This window comes from Pseudorasbora parva, chromosome 6 (genome assembly GCF_024679245.1).
Source record: "Pseudorasbora parva isolate DD20220531a chromosome 6, ASM2467924v1, whole genome shotgun sequence".
Taxonomy (NCBI): Eukaryota; Metazoa; Chordata; class Actinopteri; order Cypriniformes; family Gobionidae; genus Pseudorasbora; species Pseudorasbora parva.
In genome coordinates, this window is record NC_090177.1 from 10,484,406 (window position 1) to 10,508,211 (window position 23,806).

The 23,806-nt window shown below is 40.1% G+C and overlaps 1 protein-coding gene across 5 annotated transcripts in view; it reads right to left on the reverse strand.

The window, feature by feature from the left end:
• Window positions 1-23,130, reverse strand: part of nhsa (Nance-Horan syndrome a (congenital cataracts and dental anomalies)) — a 149,317-nt gene extending 126,187 nt beyond the window's left edge. For 3 of the 5 annotated variants that reach the window (XM_067445562.1, XM_067445560.1, XM_067445559.1), the window contains exon 1: window positions 22,559-23,129. In XM_067445562.1, coding sequence (XP_067301663.1) covers window positions 22,559-22,838 — 280 coding nt within the window. In that variant the 5' untranslated portion in view covers window positions 22,839-23,129. Of the gene's footprint in view, window positions 1-22,558 lie in introns of all 5 variants that reach the window. The other 2 variants (XM_067445558.1, XM_067445557.1) reach the window with 1 other exon arrangement.
• Between the last annotated feature and the right edge of the window lie 676 nt (window positions 23,131-23,806).

Here is a 23,806-nt window from a genome sequence, read left to right on the forward strand (position 1 = left end):
TTCAAATTTAGGCATACTCGATCATACACAAAGCTTCCTATCCAGTCCGTTTGGATGATCTATGAGTCACCTTTATTTATATAATGCTTTAGTTTATACAATGCAGATCATTTCAAAGCAGCTTCATGGCAATAAACAGGAAAATAACACAATCAATGATGCAAACTTCATCAAATATGAGACAAATTCAAATTCTGCTGTAAAGACTATACTGTCGTTATTCAACTCAAGTCAGTTCAATGTTGATTCAGATCTGTTCAATAACTGTGTAAAGTTCACCAGTTATGAAATGAGTCAAATTCAGATAAGTAGCTCTACAGAAGACAATAGTGTCTTTAATCACTTTGAGTCAATGTTGATTCAATTCAGTTTAATATCAGTGTCGATGTTGTGTGTGTGTGTGTCTGTTTACTTAGTTAGAATTTATTTAAATTCCGAGAAAGCAACATCACATCTTTGCGTAAACATACACGCCACTTTCTAAAGCCAAGTGGCGTGTTATCTGTACGCATTTTCAGCTGTCCGCGTGAATGCCTACGCCGTTTGGTTCCGCGTTTATGTCTACGGCGTGATGCTGAAACAAACCATAATGTGTGTGCGTGTGTGTGTGTGTGTCTGTGTGATGGGTAGGTTTCGGGGTAGGGGCAGTGTAGGGTGATAGAATGAAACGGCGTTGATAAAGCGATTATGCGTTTTGATAGCACGCCGAAAATGGCATATGAATTGGTGTGTCATACATACGCCATTTCATGAGATCAGCCTGAAGAAAATAAACTGAACTGACCTGAGTTATCTTAATCATATTTTGAGGAAATAGAGAGATCAAGGAATTGTTCTCTTGATGGCACGGGCTGATGGCTTCTAAAAGCAAGTATGGTTTCTCGTTGGATATTAAATTATCAGTTAAATTTGGAATTAAAGCAATAGTTCGGTTATACTTGATTTCAATGCTCCACTATAGACATTTTACTAACAATAAGTAACTCTGCAACTAAATGTCAACTTATCTTACTTAACCAAACCCTGTTAAGCCTAACTTAACAGTCTACTAATAGACTAAGGAGAGTTAGTTGACGTGTAGTTGCAAAGTTACTTATAGATAGAATATGTAAAGTGGAGAAAGTGTGCATTATAGAAATAAAGTGTAGCATAATATGCAATATAAGTCAGTGAGGTGTCAGCTCAAAATACCCCACAGATCATTTATTATACCATGTTGTAAATGCCCATTTTTGAGTGGAAGGAAAAACAAGCTGTTTTTGTGCATGTATCTTTAAATGCAAATGAGCTGCTGCTCCCCGCCCCTATCCAAACGAGGGCGGAGCCTGTACAGCTCCTGCCTCGGATACTCTGCCAAAAACTAAAACATCTGTTTTGTTCTGATTATCATCTGCTGTCGTGACACTGCAGTTCTTCATCATTGTGAAAGTGTATTATCTGCATTCGTTTTAAAGCCATATCAGTCTAAACTTCTGATATATGGTTTTCTGAGCACACACACCTGAATCATTCACACAGAAAGCTGGATGTCAGACAGCGTGTCCTGTGAGTATAAAGCTAAGTTCTCTTTCACATCTTATTGCACTTAAACTGTCAAATACACAAGGTTCACATAAACAGTCGGTTATGAACATAAACAGCAATTAAAGAAATGGTGTGTGTATATTAGGGTCGATGCTAATAGAGCGTCACACTGCTAGAATCTTTAAACAGACTGTTCTGTGACTCTGCTTATGATTTATGGATTTAAAAAAAACAATGGGTGGATTATTACTATTATAGAGTGGTTGTGTACACTCACTGCGGACACACATTTATGTTTAAACAACATGTAAAAGTATATTTCCCTTTAATTCCAAATTGAACTGAAGAATGTCCAATGAGAAAGTGAACTTTGCGGTTATCGGGACGCCAGATGCTAGTGTTGTGGGAAACTCCTAGGCCTCGAGGGGAACTTCGGGAAGTTACATCATGTCATCCCATCATCCAACATGAGAACAAATAAAGCAGTGAGAAGAATCAGAACGAGACTGTGTGTGTGTGTGTTTGTGTATGTGTGAGAGCGATCCGTCAGCGGACGGCTCATTACGCTCCAAGTTCACCAACAGCTCCAGGTGGGTGTGAAAGCGAAAGAGCGAGACAGACAGACGAACGACAGAAATCCCCAGTTTAGCTTCATAGATGATCTGTGATATTAATATGTGTCTCGGATATCTCGGGAAGTTCCCGTATGATTACTGCACACAGATGTGTGTGTGCATGTGTCTTATGGAGCATATGGGAAGCGCTGCATGACTGTTCTCCAGGTTCATCCACCATATCACTGCATGAATCAAACGATTATACAGAATTGCATGCTTGTTCGCTTTTAGCAATGTGTGCGCTGAAATCACACATGCACGAAAGGCTGCAACCGCGCACCCCGATTCTGTCCCGTATCGCGTTGCGCATAACACATCATCAAGAGCATCAGTGCAAAAGGGCTGACAGGAAGTGGACATACAGACAGAAACTAATGCATTTATAATGAGGGGTTGTTCTAGTGCCACTGCCGCAGAAGGAATGACAGAAACGGAAAAAGAGCAATGGAGCATTGAATGTAAGCTAAAGAGAGAGCAAATGCTTCTGAGAATGCATAAATAAATCTCAATCTTTACAAACTGTTTTGTAATGTAAGTGTTTGACGTACTGTGTGGAATTACTCATTCACAACTTCTTTGTAAACACAATCTGTGTAAAAAGCGCTCATCCCAAAAAAATGTCATAGACTTGAACTGGTGAAAGGTTAGAGGAAGCCTGAACTATCCTGATACACAGTCTTAAATGCAAATTAGCCAAAATAGAGACTAGAAAATGGCCATTCAAAACTAAATTTATGATTTTTTTGGTGCAAGAAACCTTGCCTAACACTATCGATGGACTTCAGGGCCAAAGTGTAACATTGAAACAGCAGAATATGAGAGGGAGAAAGATAAATATATATATATATATATATATATATATATATATATATATTGCAAAATGCATAAATATAGCTTTCTTTCACATCTTACATTTTCTCTCTTTCTCTTCTTTTATCTAAAGCAGTAAAATCCCTCCTGTTTGCAGGAGTTTGACCCTTGACACTGTCAATCTGACCCCAGATAGTGTGAAGAGGCTTCTGCTGATAACAGACGGTCTTACAACATAGAGATTTGTTTATAGAAGGACAGCAATTTGGGACAGAGTCTGCGCGCGCGGGCATGTTTTTGTGACATATGAGGACACAAATGTGCAATGACATGGGTATGACACGGGTATTACAAGGAGAGGGTGAAATATGAGGACATTGGACATGTCCCCATTTTTTTAAATGCTTATAAATCATACAGGATGAGCTTTTTTAGAAAGTAAAAATGCTGAATGTTTCCTGTGATGGGTAGGTTTAGGGGCAGGGGCAGTGTGTGTGTGTGTGTGATGGGTAGGTTTAGGGGCAGGGGCAGTGTGTGTGTGTGTGTGATGGGTAGGTTTAGGGGCAGGGGCAGTGTGTGTGTGTGTGTGTGATGGGTAGGTTTAGGGGCAGGGGCAGTGTGTGTGTGGTGGGTAGGTTTAGGGGCAGGGGCAGGGGCAGTGTGTGTGTGTGTGTGTGTGTGTGTGTGTGTGTGTGTGTGCGAGGGTAGGTTTAAGAGTAGGGGCAGTGTGGGGATAGAAAATACGGTTTGTACAGTATAAAAACCATTATGCCAATGGAATGTGTATGTGTGTGTGTGTGTGTGTGTGCCTGTTTATGTAATTTATGAGTTGGGTATGAATGGGTATTACTCTGGTATTACACTATAAATGTGGTTTATGAGGACATATCAAATGTCCTCATATTTCAAATAACTTTAAAAACATAATAAACAATGTTTTTTTTTTTGAAAATGTAAAAATGCAGAATGTTTCCTGTGATGGGTAGATTTAGGGGGAGTGGCAGTGTAGGGGGATAGAAAATACAGTTTGTACAGTGTAAAAACCATTACGCCTATGGAGAGTCCATGTAAACCACATAAAAACCACATAAGAGTCCCTGTACCAAAAAAAAAAAAAAAAAAAAAAAATGATCTTAATAATTAAAAAAATATATAATAATGATCTAGATCTATATAAATAAACCAGACTTGAGACATTTCCATTACTGTATTACAAAAATAGGAGTGAAATAGTGCTTGTTGAGAAAATATCACAATTCAAACCCTACAACGATTGTCTGTCCATTACAGGGTAAAGTAAACGACGTGCACATGTGTGTATGGAAAGGCGAATCCGCTCGTGTGGTCTGGCATCTGTCTGAGGGGAACAAGTCAGTTTGAACCTCATAGTAGTGGAATCGTCTGGAAAGATCTCAGACATCCTGCGCAGAATCTTTGGAGACACACATTTAGCTGTCGATTACAGACCAAAGTCAAAAACAGCAACATGTCCAGAGTGACATTCAATCGGGAAACAGTTCAATTCACCCTCAACAGGAACGTGAACGCGATAGGGTCAAAAAGGGGCCTGTGCGCACATATTCACACACAACACGTGGGGTCAAAAGGTGAGAGAAAGCGTGTTAGATCTCACAGGCTGAACAAACAGCGCTGCAGATAATCTGACAACAGAGGAAAGACTGAAAGAGAGAGAGAGAGAGAAAAAAAACTGGAATGTTGTTGTGGCTCAGACTAGCAGGCAGCCAGCATTTATTCATATGGGCCGACTCCTGAGACCGGGCGTAAGGGATGCCTGAGACAGCATGGTAAAAAAATGTACACTGCCTGTCAAAGCCGTGACTGACCACAGACTGTCCAGTCGCTGATCTGCTGGAGTTTTGAGATACCGCAGACCAGTGGCGTACCGCAAATCTTTGAGGCCCTTCTGTGAACCATGAGACCAGGCCCCGCCCACAAGTGTGACATCATACACAACTGCTTTTATATAGGTGAAGAGATGTCACTGCTGGAGACAGACAGTGATGTTTTTGGGTGATTTTGTAAATCTGGAGAGCTACAGAAGGTTTTTTTACAGAAGGACTGTGATGTGCACTATATTGTCAAAAGTTTTGGGACACCTGCCTTTACATGCACATGATTTTGACGTCCCATTCTTAATCCGTAGGGTGTAATATAGAGTCGGCCCACCCTTTGCAGCTATAACAGCTTCAACTCTTCTGGGAAGGCTTTCCACAAGGTTTAGGAGTGTGTTTATGGGGATTTTTGACCATCTTCTAGAAGCCTATTTGTGAGGTCAGGTGCTGATGTTGGTTCACAGACTCTGCTCTAATTGATCCCAAAGGTGTTCAGTCGGGTTGAGGTCAGGGCTCTGTGCAGGCCAGTCAAGTTCCTCCACACCAAACTCACTCATCCATGTCTTTATGGACCGACGCTTTGTTGGAACAGGAAGGGGCATCTCCAAACTGTTCCCACAAAGTTGGGAGCATGAAATTGTCCAAAATGTCTTGATATGCTTAAGCATTTAGAGTTTGTTTAACTGGAATTAAAGGGGCCAAGCCTGACCCCTGAGAAATATATCTACACCATAATCCCCCTCCACCAAACTTTACACTTGGCACAATGAAGTCAGGCAAGTAATGTTCTCCTGGCAACCGCCAAACCCAGACTCATCAGGGTTGGATGCAGCTGCTCAACCATGGAAACCCATTCAATGAAGCTCTCTACGCACTTCTTGAGCTAATCAGAAGGCCACGCAAAGTTTAAAGGTCTGTAGCTATTGACTCTGCCGAAAGTTGGCGACTTTTGGCACTGTGCACCTCAGCATGCGCTGACCCCACTCTGGGATTTTACGTGGCCTACCACTTCATGGCTGACTTGCTGTTGTTCTCCACATTGTTATAATACCACTAACAGTTGACCGTGGAATATTTAATTGTGAAGAAATCTCACAAATGTATTTATTGCACAGGTGTCAACCTCTCACGGTACCACACTTGAGTTCACTGAGCTCCTGAGAGTGACCCATTCTTTCACAAATGTTTGCTGAAGCGTCTGCATGCCTAGTGCTTGATTTTATACTCCTGTAGCCATGGAAGTGACGTTTACTTTTGGCAATAGAGTGTATATATGTGCCATCTAAAATGTTTCCAATCTATTATATATATATATATATATATATAAATGCAAGCAAATAAACAAGCAAAAATATTTTTCTAGATGCAATCTATGAAGTAAGACTGATAAGAAGTCATAATATCCAATGCAGTGTTGCTTCTCTAGAAATGGGTGTTGTTTTAAGGAAGTATCTGTGTAAAACCATAGTATTGCATCTTACATCTAAGCAGTGCAAAAGCAAACAGACAATTTAACGATAAAATATAAAAATGGTGTAAGGTTTCAAGGGCCGTGTGCAATGTCACAAATTTACCGAAGCAAATTCAAAAAGGATTTTAAAAGGAGTGCTTTTCCTCCTTCTTTTTTCTGCTCACTTCCACAGGTGTTGTTTTTCGGTCTCGGCACTGGTTTGCTCATAAAAATGATTTATGAAGACGAGCTTTTAACTCGGATGAAAAAAAGGGAGTTTGCTTTATTCCAGAGACCCACTTACTGGCACTGTGGGCTGGGTTACGGGTAGTGAGGGCCCACCTGGTTTAGTGGGATTTGAAACTTTTAAAGAGGACATATTCCACACTTGTGTAGCATTTTATGCTTTTAGCCCTCTTATATTGTTAGTCAAGGTCTCTTGCTCCAGTTCTTTGGTTTGCTGGTCTTAGCCGGTTTGGCTGGACAGCCAGGTAGTTTTTAACAAGTGCTCAAAATTCCCCTAAAAACAGCTTAGGCTTAGAGATATTATAGGCTGAAAGCATGTGTGTGTGTGTTTTATCAGATGCATATTACTAATACTGGCGGGTCGGTTGGTCGGTCGCCCTCACTCAAGTACTCTGGAAATTGGAATTCCTTGTAGCTCTTAAATCCATCCCTCCCTCTTTCCTGCATTCTCGCTCCTGATGACAGGCCTCTCTGGCTGCGCTTTCCAGCACTTATTCAAAGGAAATGTAAAATGGAAAGTTTTACTGTGGCATTATGGGAGTGTTCTCACTTTTAAAGTGTCTTCACTTCGGTCTATATCCAGCGTTCAGGGCAGGGTTATGACAAGCTGTGTTTTGTCTCTGTATTACGGTTACATAACCGTCTCTCACATTCACGGGAGGATTGTGAGAGGGAGACAGAGACAAAGCCAAAAGTCAGCGAGGAGCTGTTCGATTCTCATCTGTTTTGGACCGGAGTCAGGGCACTGTTTGAAGGCCCTTTGAAGACGAGGGGCAGCGGGACGTGGAGAAAGAGACGAGGGCAGGTGGGCTGGCTCCAGGGGTGTGTAGAGGTCAGGAGGGTCTGAGGGCTTTTATGAGAATTATCTGCTTTAGACGTGTCTCAGCGCTGCCATGGAGAGTCAGAATCCACTGAAAGAACAACCGTAGAAATCTTTTACAGCATGAGACACCAGCTATGAGAACAAAAGGACTTTTACATCAAGTGTAAGTTTTTGACGAGAAGAGACGAGATGAGAAAAAAGACAAGAAAACACAAGAAAGCCTAGCTGAGAAGTGACTAGAAGAGATAAAGGGTTAGTTCACCCGAAAATTAAATTTCTTTCATTAATGACTCACCCCAATGTCGTTCCACACCCGTAAGACCTTTGTTCATCTTCTGAACACGGTTTAAGATATTTTAGATTTAGTCCGAGGCCTTTCTGTCCTTTGAATGTAAGTGTATGCCCACTTGCTGTCCACGTCCAGAAGGTAATGAAAACTTCATCAAAGTAGTCCGTATGTGACATCAGTTGGTTAGTTAGACTCTTTCGAAGCGTCGACAATACATTTTGATCCAAAAATAACAAATAATTCGACTTTATTCAGCATTGTCTTCTGTTCTGCGTTTTTTTTTTCAAACCTCAAATAAAGAATCAAACAGTGAATCAGCAGATTGATTCGTGATTCATATCGCCAATGTTACGTGATTTCAGCAGTTTGCCAGCTTGACACGCGATCCGAATCATGAATCATGACCGTTTGATTCTTTATTTGAGGAACACGGAAGAGTAGACAATGCTGAATAATTTTTGTTATTTTTGGACCAAAATGTATTGTCGACGCTTCAAAAGAGTCTAACTAACCAACTGATGTCACATATGGACTACTTTGATGATGTTTTCATTAACTTCTGGACGTGGACAGCAGGTGGGCATACACTTACATTCAAAGGACAAACCCCTCGGACTAAATCTAAAATATCTTAAACTGTGTTCTGAAGATGAACGGAGGTCTTACGGGTGTGGAACGACATTGGGCTGAGTCATTCATGAAAGAAATTTCATTTTTGGGTGAACTAACCCTATAAGAGACAAAAAATTATGAGATAAGATGAGATGAAAAGAGGAGAGGAGAGGAGAGGAGAGGAGAGGAGAGGAGAGGAGAGGAGAGGAGAGGAGAGGAGAGGAGAGGAGAGGAGAGGAGAGGAGAGGAGAGGAGAGGAGAGGAGAGGAGAGGAGAGGAGACGAGACGAGACGAGACGAGACGAGACGAGACAAATAAGTGAGAGATGTGATTTGATGAGATGACATAAAATGCGACAAATTAGAAGAGTAGCTTACAACCTCAAGTAATTCTGTAAGTGGACTTTACACTACGACAGTGCAGAACATGGCCAAGCCTATAAACCCACTGAGCTGTATTGAGAGTAAAGGAAAGAGTCCTGCTGTGAAGACATTAAACACATGTAGAGTAATTAGAGGTTTGCTGGAGGTCTCAGAAAGACAGACGACACAGCCTGAGTTATGAGCGGCAGCGTTCGTAATGACACGTCTGAGGACGCACCCCTCATTTTCATCAATCTAATCACAGAGAGGAGCATGTGTGTGTGTGTGTTGGGCGGGCAGATCTAACAGCACGGTGAGCCGGAGGAATGCCTTTGATGTCACGGATGGAGTATGCAAGGCAAAGTCATAACAGTCATTTTTCAGAGGGGCTCCGTCGACATCAACCCCTGAACAACAGCATGAAGTCAGTCCAAACGGCAGCTTTCTGCGGCAGCACTGCCCAGAGAGATTAACCACCAGGAGATGAGCTGTCATCATCACAAAAACACATTGAAACAACACAAAAGGAGCGACAAAAATACCTGACAGCACTGAAAGGCATTCCAGAGCCCGGAGTGTCACTTCTAATCCACAGATATTTCACACTTGTGTGTTATGCTGGAGCGGGATCTCAACAACACACGCTAAGACAGAGGAATGATCATAACACTCATGGACCACATTACCTGACATAACACTAAAACTTACAGAGGTGATTATCTCTTGCAATTATAGATTGTCCTTGTGTAAGTGATTTGAACAAGCCTTTAAGTTTAGGTATTACACTTTAGCATGCAACTCATCAATGAACTCCGAAACAACAACCGTTCTGTACAGCAACAACTACTTACAACATTTTGGAACTAGCATAGCTAAAGATGCTAATGACCACTTAGAAAATCTTAGCATGCTAACTCCAGGAACCATTCAGAGGGATGCGAAAGTACCTTAGCAACTGCTTAACTGCATAGTGACATGCAAACAGAGACTTCAAACTCCATAGTAAACACATAACTGTACAGCAACATGCTTATAACTACTTATAACACTTTTAAAAAACTACTTAAGCATAGATAAAGATGGTAACAACCCCTTAGAAAACCTTGGCAGCTGCATAACTGTACAGTGACATGCTAACAACTACTTAAAACACTTTAAAAACGACTTATACATAAAGAGGGTAAGGACCCTTTAGAAAAGCTTAGCTGCTGCATAACTGTATAGCAACATGCTAACATCTACTTAAAGCACTTTGAAAAACTACTACTTGACCATACATAAATAATAACCCCTTAGAAAACCTTAGCAGCTGCATAACTATGCTAACAGCTACTTAAAACATTTTAAAAACTACTTAAGCATACATAAAGATGGCATGGACCACTTAGAAACCATAGCAGCTGCATAACTGTATAGCAACAACATGGTAACAACTACTTAAAACACTAGTACTGGTAAAAATCCCTTAGAAAACCTTAGCAGCAGCAACTCTTAAAAATAAAGGTTCTTAAATGCTTGGCAGGATGTATGGTTCTATGAAGAACCTTTCCATTGCACAGAAGGTTCTTTGTATATCAAAAAGGTTCTTTAGACTATAAAAATGGTTAGAAAAAAACGGTTCTTTAAAGTACCTTTCAAAAAACGGCTCTTCGGGGAACCAAAAATGGATCTTCTATGGCATCACTGTGAAAACCCATTTTTGGTTCTTCCTTAAACCTTTATTTTTAAGGGTGTAGCAACATGCTAACAACTACTAAAAACTTTAAAAACTAGTAGGCTACTTACCCATACATACAGAACATCTTAGCATGTGACATGTTAACAGACACTATATCATGTTGCTTGATTTAACAATACAACAACCTGCCATTGCTAACAACTATTGTACATCAAACACCCTTAACCAGTCAGCAGGATGCTAACGCATGCTCATCTTAGCAACATACTTAAATGCTAACAAAACTCCCTAGCAAACTGTACAAAAACCTGCTAACAACTACTTCAAACACTCTTAACCATACAGCAAGATGCTAACGCATGTTCGTTTTAGCAAACTGCATAACTGTACAGTGACATGCTAACAGACACTCAAAACTCCCTAGCAAAGTGTACAACAACGGCCTAACAACTACTTTAAACATCCTTAATCATTCAGTAAGAAGCTAACACATGCTCAGAACATCTTAGCAATTGGATAGCTGTACAGTGACATGCTAACAGACACTAAAAAACACCCTAACAAACCTAACAAAAATGCTAACAACAACCGCCTAACCATACAGCAAGCGTTAATAAGCATTTAGAAAACCTTGCATACTGGTAACTGTACAGTGACATGCTAACAGAGACTCAAAAATCTCTATGAATCACATAAACAAGTAGCCTTATGCTAACAACCACTAAGACACCTTTGCAACCACCAAATTGTACAGCAACATGCTAACACACACTAAAAGCTCTCTATAGCAACCCCATAACTATAAAGCAACATACTAACAACTGCTAAAAAAAAAATGCTTAGCAACTGCATGCAAAGAATTCTGTGAATTCGACTTGTACACAGATCAAATTTCACTGTGTTTGTTTGTGTGTGAAGGTGTGTCTTCGCTATTGTCCTGCTGAGGTGTGTAAAAGAGGAGAGTTGACAGCTCAGGAAGTTCTTTCACAGCACATTTCACCTCACACATGCTACATTTTCTGTCGCCCTTATAGTGCCAATGTCTGTACTGATTATGTGTATTGTAATTGAAATTATATGACATGTAATATTAAGGAAAGGACTATTTCACAATGCTTTTTGGTCATTTTTGGAGCCTGATGCGAAGGTTTAGAATGACATGAGGGCCGGTAAATGATGACAAAACATACATTTTTGAGTAAACTGTCCCTTTAAGACATTTCAGCACCTGTGTGTGTGTATGTGGGGAGAAAGGCATCTAGGTGACCCCATTGCATTAAGAAACACACCCTTACAACAACAAACAGGTGTTGAGTTTCCGCCCCGCAGTGTCGGTTCGCACAGGTCAGGAAATGGGTGTTTGTTGTCCTCGGTTCACCGTAATTCAGTGCATTGATGCACAGGAGGGACGATTCAGTGTTTATTTCTTATAGAGATGTGCAATTACAGAGATTAGGGGATTAGGAGGGAGATCTGCCTGTCTGGAGGTGTGTATGTGTGTGTGTGTACAGCCTGATTACTTGTGCGACACATATACACAAACACTATCTGAGAGCTGTCATTGGATTGCATTGGCAGTTTTCACTGGATCATGGGAAAACAATCAAGAGAAATGCAGAGGAAAATTTGCTATTCTTTTTTTTAAATGAGAAAGGAGAAACATGAGATGTCTAAACGTCAAATTTGCTCTTGCTAAACGTCTAAATCTCATTGCTGTCGGGGGAAACACAATTGAGGTATTAAGAGTAAATCAGTATAAATAAAGAGATCTCATTTATGTCCTCAGTGTCCTAGGAATAGACATCTACTTAACACAGATAGGTTGACACAAAAACAAACATCAACTCCAAACAAATCACAGACTAGTCTGAGAGGTCATGACCTTTTCTAAAGTCTTGTCTCGTCTTTCAAAAGCTCTCACTCCCTTTCACACTCCACCACTAGAATGACAACTCAGACATTCACAAAATCTAGATCATTTCTTATGCATATACAAAGCTAATTACAATTAATTTCAGTTAAACCATAATCTTACTTTTGAACTCTTAGGGGAAAAAAAAAGAAAAAAATATATTTTTGCCTCAAAATTAGATTTTTTTGTTGACATTTTTGACATGTTGATGATGCTCCAGAATAGGACATGGCAATATATAGATTACTCACAATACATGTTCACAATGATTTTCCTTTAAACCAATGCTTTTATTATCATCATCTCTGATTGAAAATCCAAATACTGATGTCTATACAGAGGTTAAGGAAAGTATTCAGACCCCCTTAAATGTTTCACTCTTTGTTATATTGCAGCCATTTGCTAAAATCATTTGAGTGCATTTTTTCTCATTAATGTACACACAGCTTCCCATATTGACAGAAAAACACAGAATTGTTGACATTTTTGCAGATTTGTTAAAAAAGAAAAACGTGGTTCGTATTCAGACCCTTTGCTGTGACACATATATTTAAAAAGATCTGGTCTGATGACACCAAGATATAACTTTTTGGCCTTAATTCTAAGTGCTATGTGTGGAGAAAACCAGGCACTTCTCATCACCTGTCCAAAACCGTACCAACAGCGAAGCATGGTGGTGGCAGCATCATGCTGTGGGGGTGTTTTTCAGCTGCAGGGACTGGACGACTGGTTGTAATCGAGGGAAAGAGGAATGCGGCTAAGTACAGTGTGGAAACATATCCACATCATTTTAAGTAGGTTTTTTATTGTATTTTACTTTCTGCATTGAACATTTTCAATGTACATGAAATTCTAATCATAATATGCATCAAGAAATCCCATATACCAATACAATTCAGAAATATAAATTTTTCAGACATTAGCCAACCCTTTAAAATAAAAAAAAATCCTGGACGTAGTGTGATGACATCACCGTTTCAGAAAATATACGGATTCGCTGTACACACGAAAACGGAAGATGATCGTTTTCAGATTTATCCGATATTAATATCGGAAGCATGATGCTCCTAAAACGCCGGATCCGTGTGGACGAAACGCTGATATGGTACAAAATGTATACGTATACAGCTAAACGCGTCTCCGTGTGGACGGGGCCTAAACCTACCCATCACACACACACACACACACTGCCCCTGCCCCTAAACCTACCCATCACACACACACACACACACACTGCCCCTGCCCCTAAACCTACCCATCACACACACACACACACACACACACATACTGCCCCTGCCCCTAAACCTACCCATCACAGGAAACATTCTGCATTTTTACTTTCTCAAAAAAACTCCTTCTGTGTGATTTATAAGATGTTTTCCTCATGGGGACCTAAAAATGTCCCCACAAGGACAAGGATTTCGGATATTAACATCTTTGTGGGGATTACACGCCCACACATGCACACACACACACACACACACTCACACACACACACACACACAAACTTTGTTCAAGCTCGAAAAAGTCTCTAAGTGTAAACACTCCCAAATCCTCCCTTTAACCTTTGACCTCTCCCTCTTCCCCTGTCATCCCGCTCATCACTCTCAGTTTGGAAATGGATTCAGCCTCCCTGAGGTGCAAAAAGTGTTTTCCTGTAAATCAGCTGGATTTAAAACTCTTGATATGACTGAACAACCCGCTGAAACCAGATCAAACAGAAAGACGCTTCCCTTAAAAGACCAAAACCATCCAACCAGAGACCGCCGATGACTTTGGGTTCACCCTAGTGTGTGTGTGTGTGTGTGTGTGTGTGGGTGTGTGTGTGTGTGTGTGTGTGTGTGTGAGAGAGAGAGAGAGAGAGAGAGAGAGAGAGAGAGAGAGAGAGAGAGAGAGAGAGAGAGAGAGAGAGAGAGAGAGAGAGAGAGAGAGAGAGAGAGAGAGAAACCGCCAGTCTATGATTCATCTCTTACCAAAGTAACTTTGAAAAAATACTACTTGGATTAATTTCAGTGCAATTAAAACAACAAAGGGAAAACAAGACATACTAATTTTCAGACGTACTTAATTTCTTCTTTCTGACACCTGTTTTTAACCAAACATTAGAGGTGTATGATCTCAGCCCTGAGAGACGTGCGTGGAAAAAAGCTTCGGTGCATCAGGCCTGTCTGCAGACACATACTCATACTCATAAAAGAGACTGGTTTTTGATTTCCAGCTATAATTAACAACCATATTTTATCAGCTCACAGTCGTCCAGACCTGCATGAGGCTTTTAACGGAGCGATAAAGAGTCCCTGAGAGAATGTGCATTAGAGTTTGATATTGCATGCTAAGAGGCTTGATAACATTGTAGCGTCTGGACAGAGTCTAATCGTAGTTGGTAGGGCTGTTTTAGTAGAGCTTCTTGCGATATGACTTCTATGGGGATGGTGCATCACAAGGATATAGTGACCCTCTCTCATGTGATCAAAACCTGAGACTTTTTTCTGCATTTGCCAAATAAAAATGTCTAGGTCTAGCTGTGCCCTTGGAAATCCAATTAACTGGTCCAGCTCGTTCCGTAACCTAAAATCATTTTTATAGCATGTTAAAATTGTCACTTTTTGAGGGTGAGCAAAAACGCAAAAACGTTTTTGTGTGTGTGTCCCTTTAAATGCAAATGAGCTGCTGGTCGCGGCCTCCTTTCACGAAGAGGGTGGAGCCTCAAGAGCTAGTGTTAGCAGCTCCGATGACCCCACGCAGACACGCACTGAAAATTTCACTGTTCAACATTTTATGTTCAAACCGGAGTCGGACAATGATGGAGACTCAAGAAGAAGTGACAATGTAGAATGAGACAGGACGTCCATGATTGTTAGTTGTTGAAATTATGCAGCTGATGTGGAGTTAACAATCTTCAAGACATAGCATATTATGTCATGATGATCTATAAATCCCTTGTGTGGGAACTGTAGTAAGTTTTAATATGGCTGCACTGTATCTTTAAGAGATTTATGTAAATTAAGAAAAGGAGGAGGACTGCATCCAAAATCTCATACTTCCCTATAGGCGAAAAACTATGTCCGAAATCCCAGTTGCCTACTCATAAGTCTGCAAAAAGTATCCGGATGAAATACTTGTGCTGTGCCTATAGACACTTTAATATCCCACGAGGCCCACCGAAGAGGATTTATGAATGGCATTGAAGTGCTGTAATTGAAACTAGTTGGTCACGTGATCATGACAATAACATGGGGGATGTTGTACGTCCGGATATATTCATACTACAGTACACGCACGCACACACACATCCACATCCATACTATATCATAGAATGTACTTTTTACTGGTCGTGGTGGTTAAGTAATTACTTATTCAAAACAAATAACTGCCTACTACTCAAGAAAGTAGCCTGTGGAGTTTCGGATGCAGCCGTAATCGAAGGAGGACACTGAATGGAGGAGACAAAACGCGAGTACAGTCCTCAATAAGAAGGTTAGACTAGTTTCACCTCTGGGCTGTTACTATGCAGACTTTGCGGTAGAGGGAGAGGGAGAGAAAGTTGTCTGCAGCCCGCTGGCCTACTCTAAATGTTGCATAACAAATGCGCTCGCTCCGTTCCCTGTTTAGCTTGTTAGCCCGGAGACGCGTGACAACACAGCGCCTCCACCTCCCGAAAACAGCCGAGGACCAATAACAGCTGGACGAGACAAGGAGGATAACAGAATGATGCAAACGGACAAGGTGTTCGTTGTCATCCTTCCCCATCCCGGGAATTCATTGAGCTCGGAGAAACTCGTGAGGAAGCGCGCGATGCATAATGCATGCGGAGTCTCCAGTCACACCCTACATAAGAGCTGCATTAAACCGCCACGCGCTTCATATATAATTCAACAAATCTGAGGTGAAAAACACACTGAAGCACAGCAGGGATTTGCGCCGTGTCAGACATCAATGCGAAAGCACAGAAAGGTGATGGGAACGGACTTCTAGCACTTCAGGTTTTACTTATATTTTATGAAGACATTTTTTCCCCACGTTATTTTATAGATAGATAGATAGATAGATATATAGATAGATAGATGATAGATAGATAGATAGATAGATAGATAGATAGATAGATAGATAGATAGATAGATAGATAGATAGATAGATAGATAGATAGATAGATAGATAGATAGATAGATAGATAGAAGCAGCTCATCTCACAAATAATATGCTGTCTCATATTTCAGACCCACCCTGTCCATCTCGATATCAAAGACTCAAATCATCCACCTACACACACACACACACCTCCACCCGTTCATTATTCCTCTGGGTGTGAATCTCTCTTCCACAGAAACAGTGAAGAGGTCCAGGGTCTCACTGACGGTACGGCACAGCAGTCAGTCGCTCCGGCACGAGTCCATGTCCTCAGGGAGGAACTGGAGAGACTTTTCCTAGAACTGGTTTTCCTTAGAACTTTGCAAACTCAACAAGCCATTAAACTTCACTGGGAAGAAATAAACAAACATGACACCCAGGATCTGGAACGTGGCTCGCGGCCGGCTGTGTGTGTTCCCAGACAGCAGTCAAACAGCAGGCCTCATCTGTTCACCTTTAATAGTCCTTTACTGGAGCAACATTGGGAAAGGAATACCAGCATGGCTCCTATACTGAACACTGCACAAACACACTCTACTGTATCTGCGTACTGTACGTGCTATTTTTAAAGCAGTGTGCAATACTTCACACTTTCTGCCTTGTTGTATACGTTCTCCTAAATCTCTGTGATTCAGGGTAACTCAATACTCCCAGAACTGGCTCTGATCAGACAAAACACATTCCCTGGGAATCACAGAGTTTAAACGTGTGTGTGTGTGTGTGTGTGTGTGTGTGTGTGTGTGTGTGTGTGTGGGAACTGACAGACATCAGTATGACAATGAGGAGACCTGCCAGATCTAACTCTCATGTCCCGTCCAGTCTGTGTGAGGTCTCAAAAAAACTGCACATAGAAATATTATATTAAAAAAATTATCATAATGTATTTCATTGTATTACAATTTAATTAGATTCACTAAATAATGATAATAACATGCATGTATTAAAAAATATTTGTCAAAACAATTTAAATATAATAATTATAAATTGTTTGTAAATGTGTCAAAAAATGTTGTTACCAAGGCTGTGCAGGATACTTCTACTACTACTAATAATAATTTTATATCATAATACATTATAAAATCAATAACTAATAAGAGCATGCAATTACTAAAAATGTTTGTCAAAATAAAATTATTAATAATAATTACAAAAATGCTTTAAAAAAAATGTAAGTGTAAAATGTGTAAATGTGTTATCGAGGCTGTGCAGGATAATACAAATAATATTTTTATAATAAAATGCATTAAAAAAAATAATTAGCACTACTAACTACTAAAAATGTTTGTCAAAATAAAATTATTAATAATAATTACAAAAATGCTTTAAAAAAATGTAAGTGTAAAATGTGTAAATGTGTTATCGAGGCTGTGCAGGATAATACAAATAATATTTTTATAATAAAATGCATTAAAAAAATAATTAGCACTACTAACTACTAAAAATGTTTGTCAAAATTATAAAAAAAGGTGTAAAAAATGTCACAATGTATCAAAATAAGTTTCTTTTCTGCTTGTTACCAAGGCTGTGCAGCAATAATAATGATTGTTGTAAAAACATTTCAACTACTAAACTATTAAATCATAATGAAAGTATATTATAACACAAGATATACTTTAAGCAGATTATAAAGTGCAGCTCGGCTCTCGGCGAGACTCGGACAGGACCTGAGGACATGCTCCTTATTAACAACCAGCCTTGAAATCCAAATGATGAGGCGTTTGAGCTGTCCTGAGGAGGAACGAGTGAGCTGAGAGAGGAACAGTCATGGATGACCCGCCTCATTCAGAGTTTTGGTCTCGTTACCACGGAAATGCTAATCTGAGAGAGCCAGACACACTTCACTGCCTCACAGTCATGCGTCCTCCTATTACATTAACACACACACACACACACACACACACAATTTCACTAGCTCTGTGGTATTAGGGCGCAAAAAGACAATCTGATGTTTTCTTCCTCAGAGTTTTCAAAATGTTCTTTAAATTATAATATCAACAAAATAAGATCACGTGCTACTTCTTTAAATGCTGATGGCCAGAACTCAAGCCCTGTCCTCCATTATTTCCCACTGAAGATTCTCTTTCCCATCTTTGACAACACTGAGACAATATTAGCATTTAGACAATGCATGAGGACAATTTGAGGGCATGTTTATAGGCTTAGGGAGCATGTGCAGAACAGTGTTTACAGTGTTTGACCTAATTGTGTCAGCAGCATCATGCCTGATATCCCAGAGATGAACACACACACACACAAAGCCAAAATGCCATGTGCAGCACATACAAGGTAAACAGATCCTAATGTGGCCATGGTGACTCTGAATGATACCACAGACCCTTCCAAAGCACCCCCCAAACACACACACACACAAATTGTTTTATGTACACATTCCAAAGTAATGATTTTTATACTGTACAAACTATATTCTGTTCTCTTACACTAAAACTACCCCTAAACCTGCCCACACACACACACACACACACATACACACTGCCCCTAAACCTACCCATCACACACACACACACACACACACACACACACACACACTGCCCCTGCCCCTAAACTTACCCATCACACACACACACACACACACTCACTCACCACACGCACTCACCACACACACTCACACACACTTACATACTCACTCACACACACACTCACTGACTCACACACACACTCACTCACTGACTCACACACACACACGCGCACTCACTGACTCACTCACTCACACACTCACACTCACTCACACACTCATTCACTCTCACACACACACACACTCACTCACTCACTCACTCACTCACTCACTCACTCACTCACTCACTCACTCACTCACTCACACACTCACTCACTCACTCACTGACTCACACTCACTCACACACTCATTCACTCACACCCTCACTCATTCACTCACACACACACACACACACACACACACACACACACACACATACACACACTCACTCACTCACTCACTCACTCACACTCACTCACACACTCATTCACTCACACCCTCACTCATTCACTCACACACACACACACACACACACATACACACACACACACACACACACGCACGCACACACACACACACACACACACACACACACACATATAGTGTTTCCATGTTTTACAGGGACTCTCCATAGGCGTAATGGTTTTTATACTGTAAAAACTGTATTTTCTATCCCCTTACACTGCCCCTGCCCCTAAACCTACCCATCATACACACACACACACACACACACACACACACACACACACACACACACACACACACACACACACACGCACACACACACTGCCCCTGCCCCTACCCCTAAACCTACCCATCACAGGAAACATTCTGCATTTTTACTTTCTCAAAAAAAAACTCATGGGGACCAAAAAATTTCCCCACAAGGACAAGGATTTCGGATATTGCCATCTTTGTGGGGACATTTTGTCCCCATAACTATATGGATTACCAGCCCACACATACACACACACACACACACACACACCTGCAGTAATTCATATTGATATTAGCTAGTCTGTTGTGAAAGGCAGGATACACTCCGTCTGAAAAGGCTGCTGGAGGGTAATTAGAGCGCTGGGGGAGGCTGTCCACAAATCTATTCATTATATATCATTACCACAACAATAACACAGACTTCAAAAGTTCCTCTGATTGGAGAACCGGCAACACACTCACTATGCCTTCTGTTGTGAAGGAAATATGAGTGGCGCTTGTCAATCTTTAACTTACTGCCACATTTGCGACACGACAAATGTTTTTTCTTTAAAACGGCATTGTTAACAAAAACAAGTGTCTAAGTACGCCGTATTGACCAGCAAAACAAAGTTATTTAATACACTTATTAGACTCTTAAAATAAAAAATAAAACGTTCAGTTTGACGGATTACTGTAATTAGGATGTCATGTTTCAGCAGACGGACACAAACAAAAGATCTCAATCTGTTTAATTAATGATGAAATCTGTCCGTCTGACCCGCAGGTATTCCCAACTCCAGCAGGACGAGGTGCATTAGTGACCTTTGACCCTCAAACGACAGGTTAAACAGGAACGAGAGGCTGAAAACACAAGCTCTTATTCAGTCATTGAGCCTCGTGGATCTACACACCAAAGTTGGTGTGTTCTGAACTTTGCTCAGGATTTTGAAAGGACTTCCTCCTTGAGCCCTAAAGCGGTCACACTGAGGGACGGGACGGCATGAGGGAAGGGGTTGAATGAGACCTCCCAGAGTAAAACAAACTATTAGTGGCTAAAGAAAGACAGGACAGGGAAGGAAGGAGCACTGGAAGGACACGCCGGCTTGGGTGTTATTGCATAAACACCACATATTCCCAAAATGACCCTGAAGATCAGGAGATTCCGACGGAATGAACAGACTCGACGTCCTGCTGTTACAAACATCCGAATACTAAACACTAATTTATAATGTGCTCTCCTCTGTCAACATTAATGTATGAACTAACCATGAGCAATACATACTGTATTTATTAATATTTGTTAATGTTAGTTAATACACATCCAGCGGTTCATTGCTGTAGTTCACAGTGCACACTTTTGATTTTAATAATGCATTAGTAAATGTTGAAAGTATGCTGTATTGTTATATAACTAATGAAACATTATTATAAAGTGTTACACAGCTCTGATTCTTTCAGATATTGTCCAATATGGTGGACATGTGTTTTTTATTAATATCCTAAATATCATACATGCAACTTTATTAAGTCCAGGTGTCTCTTTAAGAGAACATTATGTACTTTTCCATTATATATATATATATATATATATATATATATATATATATATATATATATATATATATATATTTATATATTTATATATATATATATATATATATATATATATATATATATGGAAAATTATATATTAATATTATATATAATATTATTTTTATTATCAATATTATATATAATTTTATAGAATATTTAAGATAAATATACATTAAAATACAAAATAAAACAAATACATTAAAATATTATTGTTATTATATCTTATAGGTTTTTTTATATTTTAATGTTTAATATTTGTATATATTTTATACAAATGTAAACTATTAAATAAAACAATAATTAAAATATTTAAAGCATAATACAAATAATTATTATGATAATTAATAATAATAATTATTATTATTATTATTTGTATTATTAATATTAAAACACTATCATTATGTATAAAAAAATAAGAATTAAAAATAATCCATAAGGCTAACGATTCCAAAACACTCAAAGCAAACTAAAAACCTTCCCCCCTCTCTCTCTCTCTCTCTCTCTCTCTCTCTCTCTCTCTCTCTCTCTCTCTCTCTCTCTCTCTCTCTCTCTCTCTCTCTCTCTCTCTCTCTCTCTCTCTCGTGGCTTCATTCGGAGTGATGCAAATAACCAAACACACAAAACGATCTAAAGTTACTAAACTAATTATAGCCTATTACACTATTACACACACACACACACACATGCACACACATATCAACCTGCAGCAGAAACACACACGCAGACAGGAGAAAGGCTTTCACTTTCGCATGTGTATGAATGACAGAATCTGTTCTTATGCAACACGGAAATGATGTTCCCTGTAACACGAATCATATTTTCCCAATGACATCTGGAGTGAGGAGCACACACACACACACGCCGCCCTGCTGCTGTCCTTCCCTGATACACACTTTCACTGCATTCTCCAGAGAGAGTGCCTCACACCAGCCCGCTGACGAACCTCGAGCTGTGTTTCAAACACGCTGGTTTCGGAAGGTAAAGAGCCACAGCGATATCATGTTCCACAAACCAGCTCGATCAAGATAAGAGTCAGGACCTTCTAGCGGGGAGCTCACTTAAAACATGTTCCCTTTAAAGAGTTTCCATCGAGGCTTCAATGCGGATAGTATAGTCTATGAATGACTTCATATCGAGTTTGGGTCACCAGCTCGGATCTTTACCCACTGGAGCACACCAGCCGTGCGCGCTGACGAGGAGACACGAGCGCGCAAAAGTAAACAAATATTTGCATCATTACATAACACTTACTAAAGGGCTGTTTTATGATGTAAGCGAGTGGTAAAACATCTGGGGTGGTGACCCAAAGCTCGTAAGGGTAGTCGATCACCATTACGCACAAGGTGAAGGACTAAACCTGGATAAAATCACTGTTCGTCACATTTTTTTAATATTATTTTTTGTTTGGGGTAGGGGTGGGGAGGTAAAAAGACACCGCTGGAGTACTCACGCACTGCCTCCTGTTTGGGGTCGAGCGCGCCGGTGGTCTCCTGGATACTGCTCATCTTCTCCCGGAGCGCGCAGACGCGCCGGTTCGTGGTGAGCAGCTCGTGCTCCAGCTCCTGGAAGAGCGAGCAGGCGTGTTTGGCCAGATCCGACAGCTGGCGCAGGGTCCGGGACAGAACCACATTGCTGAAGGCGCACAGGTCCTGGAGCAGAAGACCCTCCTCGTCCGCGTCCGCGCGCCTGCACAGCCACTGGGGCTCCACGATCCGCTTGGCAAATGGCATTTTGTCATGTAGTGTTTCAGTATAAAATCCACCTTTGGAGGGCAACACAAACAGGTTCCATGTAAAAAGCAAGACCCCCTCCACCTCCTCCTCCTCATCCGTTAGTCCAGGGTCTCTCGCGGCTCGTCCTCCATCCTCCGCTCGTTCTCTCCGGACACACACACACACACTGAACCGCTCTGAAGTCCGCCTCTGCCGCTCTGATCCCTCTTCCACTCGCTGGTGTGCTTTTCTGCGCTTTAAACTCAGAATGCTTTTAAGGAAAGTCGGAGTGAAAACCTGGAGCGGAGCACAGCGCCGACTGGACCCGGAGGAGCGGCCTTCCATTCATGAGGGAGACAGATGTTTCAGTCACTTCATGTATACTTAGCTGGATAGCATTTTAAAATAAAATATCAGTTAAATATTTTTAAAAAGTTGAAAGCAAATACGTTATTTTAGTATTGTTTATTTACTACTATAGTAGGCTATATATTATAACATAATCAGTTTTTATTTGAAGTTTTAGTGATTTTGTTTGTGCTTGTCATTTTTATTTATTTTTCACTTAAACTTAGTTGCCAAAACATTTTTAATTCATTTATTCAAGCTTTTCATCTTATATTTATATTTTATTTCAATTAATATATTTTTTAACAGTTTAACAATTTTTTTTTTTTTAAACGTGTATGTTGTGCTTATATGTGCTTATATGAGTTATATTATTTTGATTACATTTTACATTTACATTTAATAATACATAATACGTAATACATTTCAATATGGCGTTAACAATAAGTTTTGGTTGAAGTTCTAAACTTAAAATTGTATTTTATTAGGTAGATAGATAGATAGATAGATAGATAGATAGATAGATAGATAGATAGATAGATAGATAGATAGATAGATAGATAGATAGATAGATAGATAGATAGATAGATAGATAGATAGATAGATAGATAGATAGATAGATAGATAGATAGATAGAT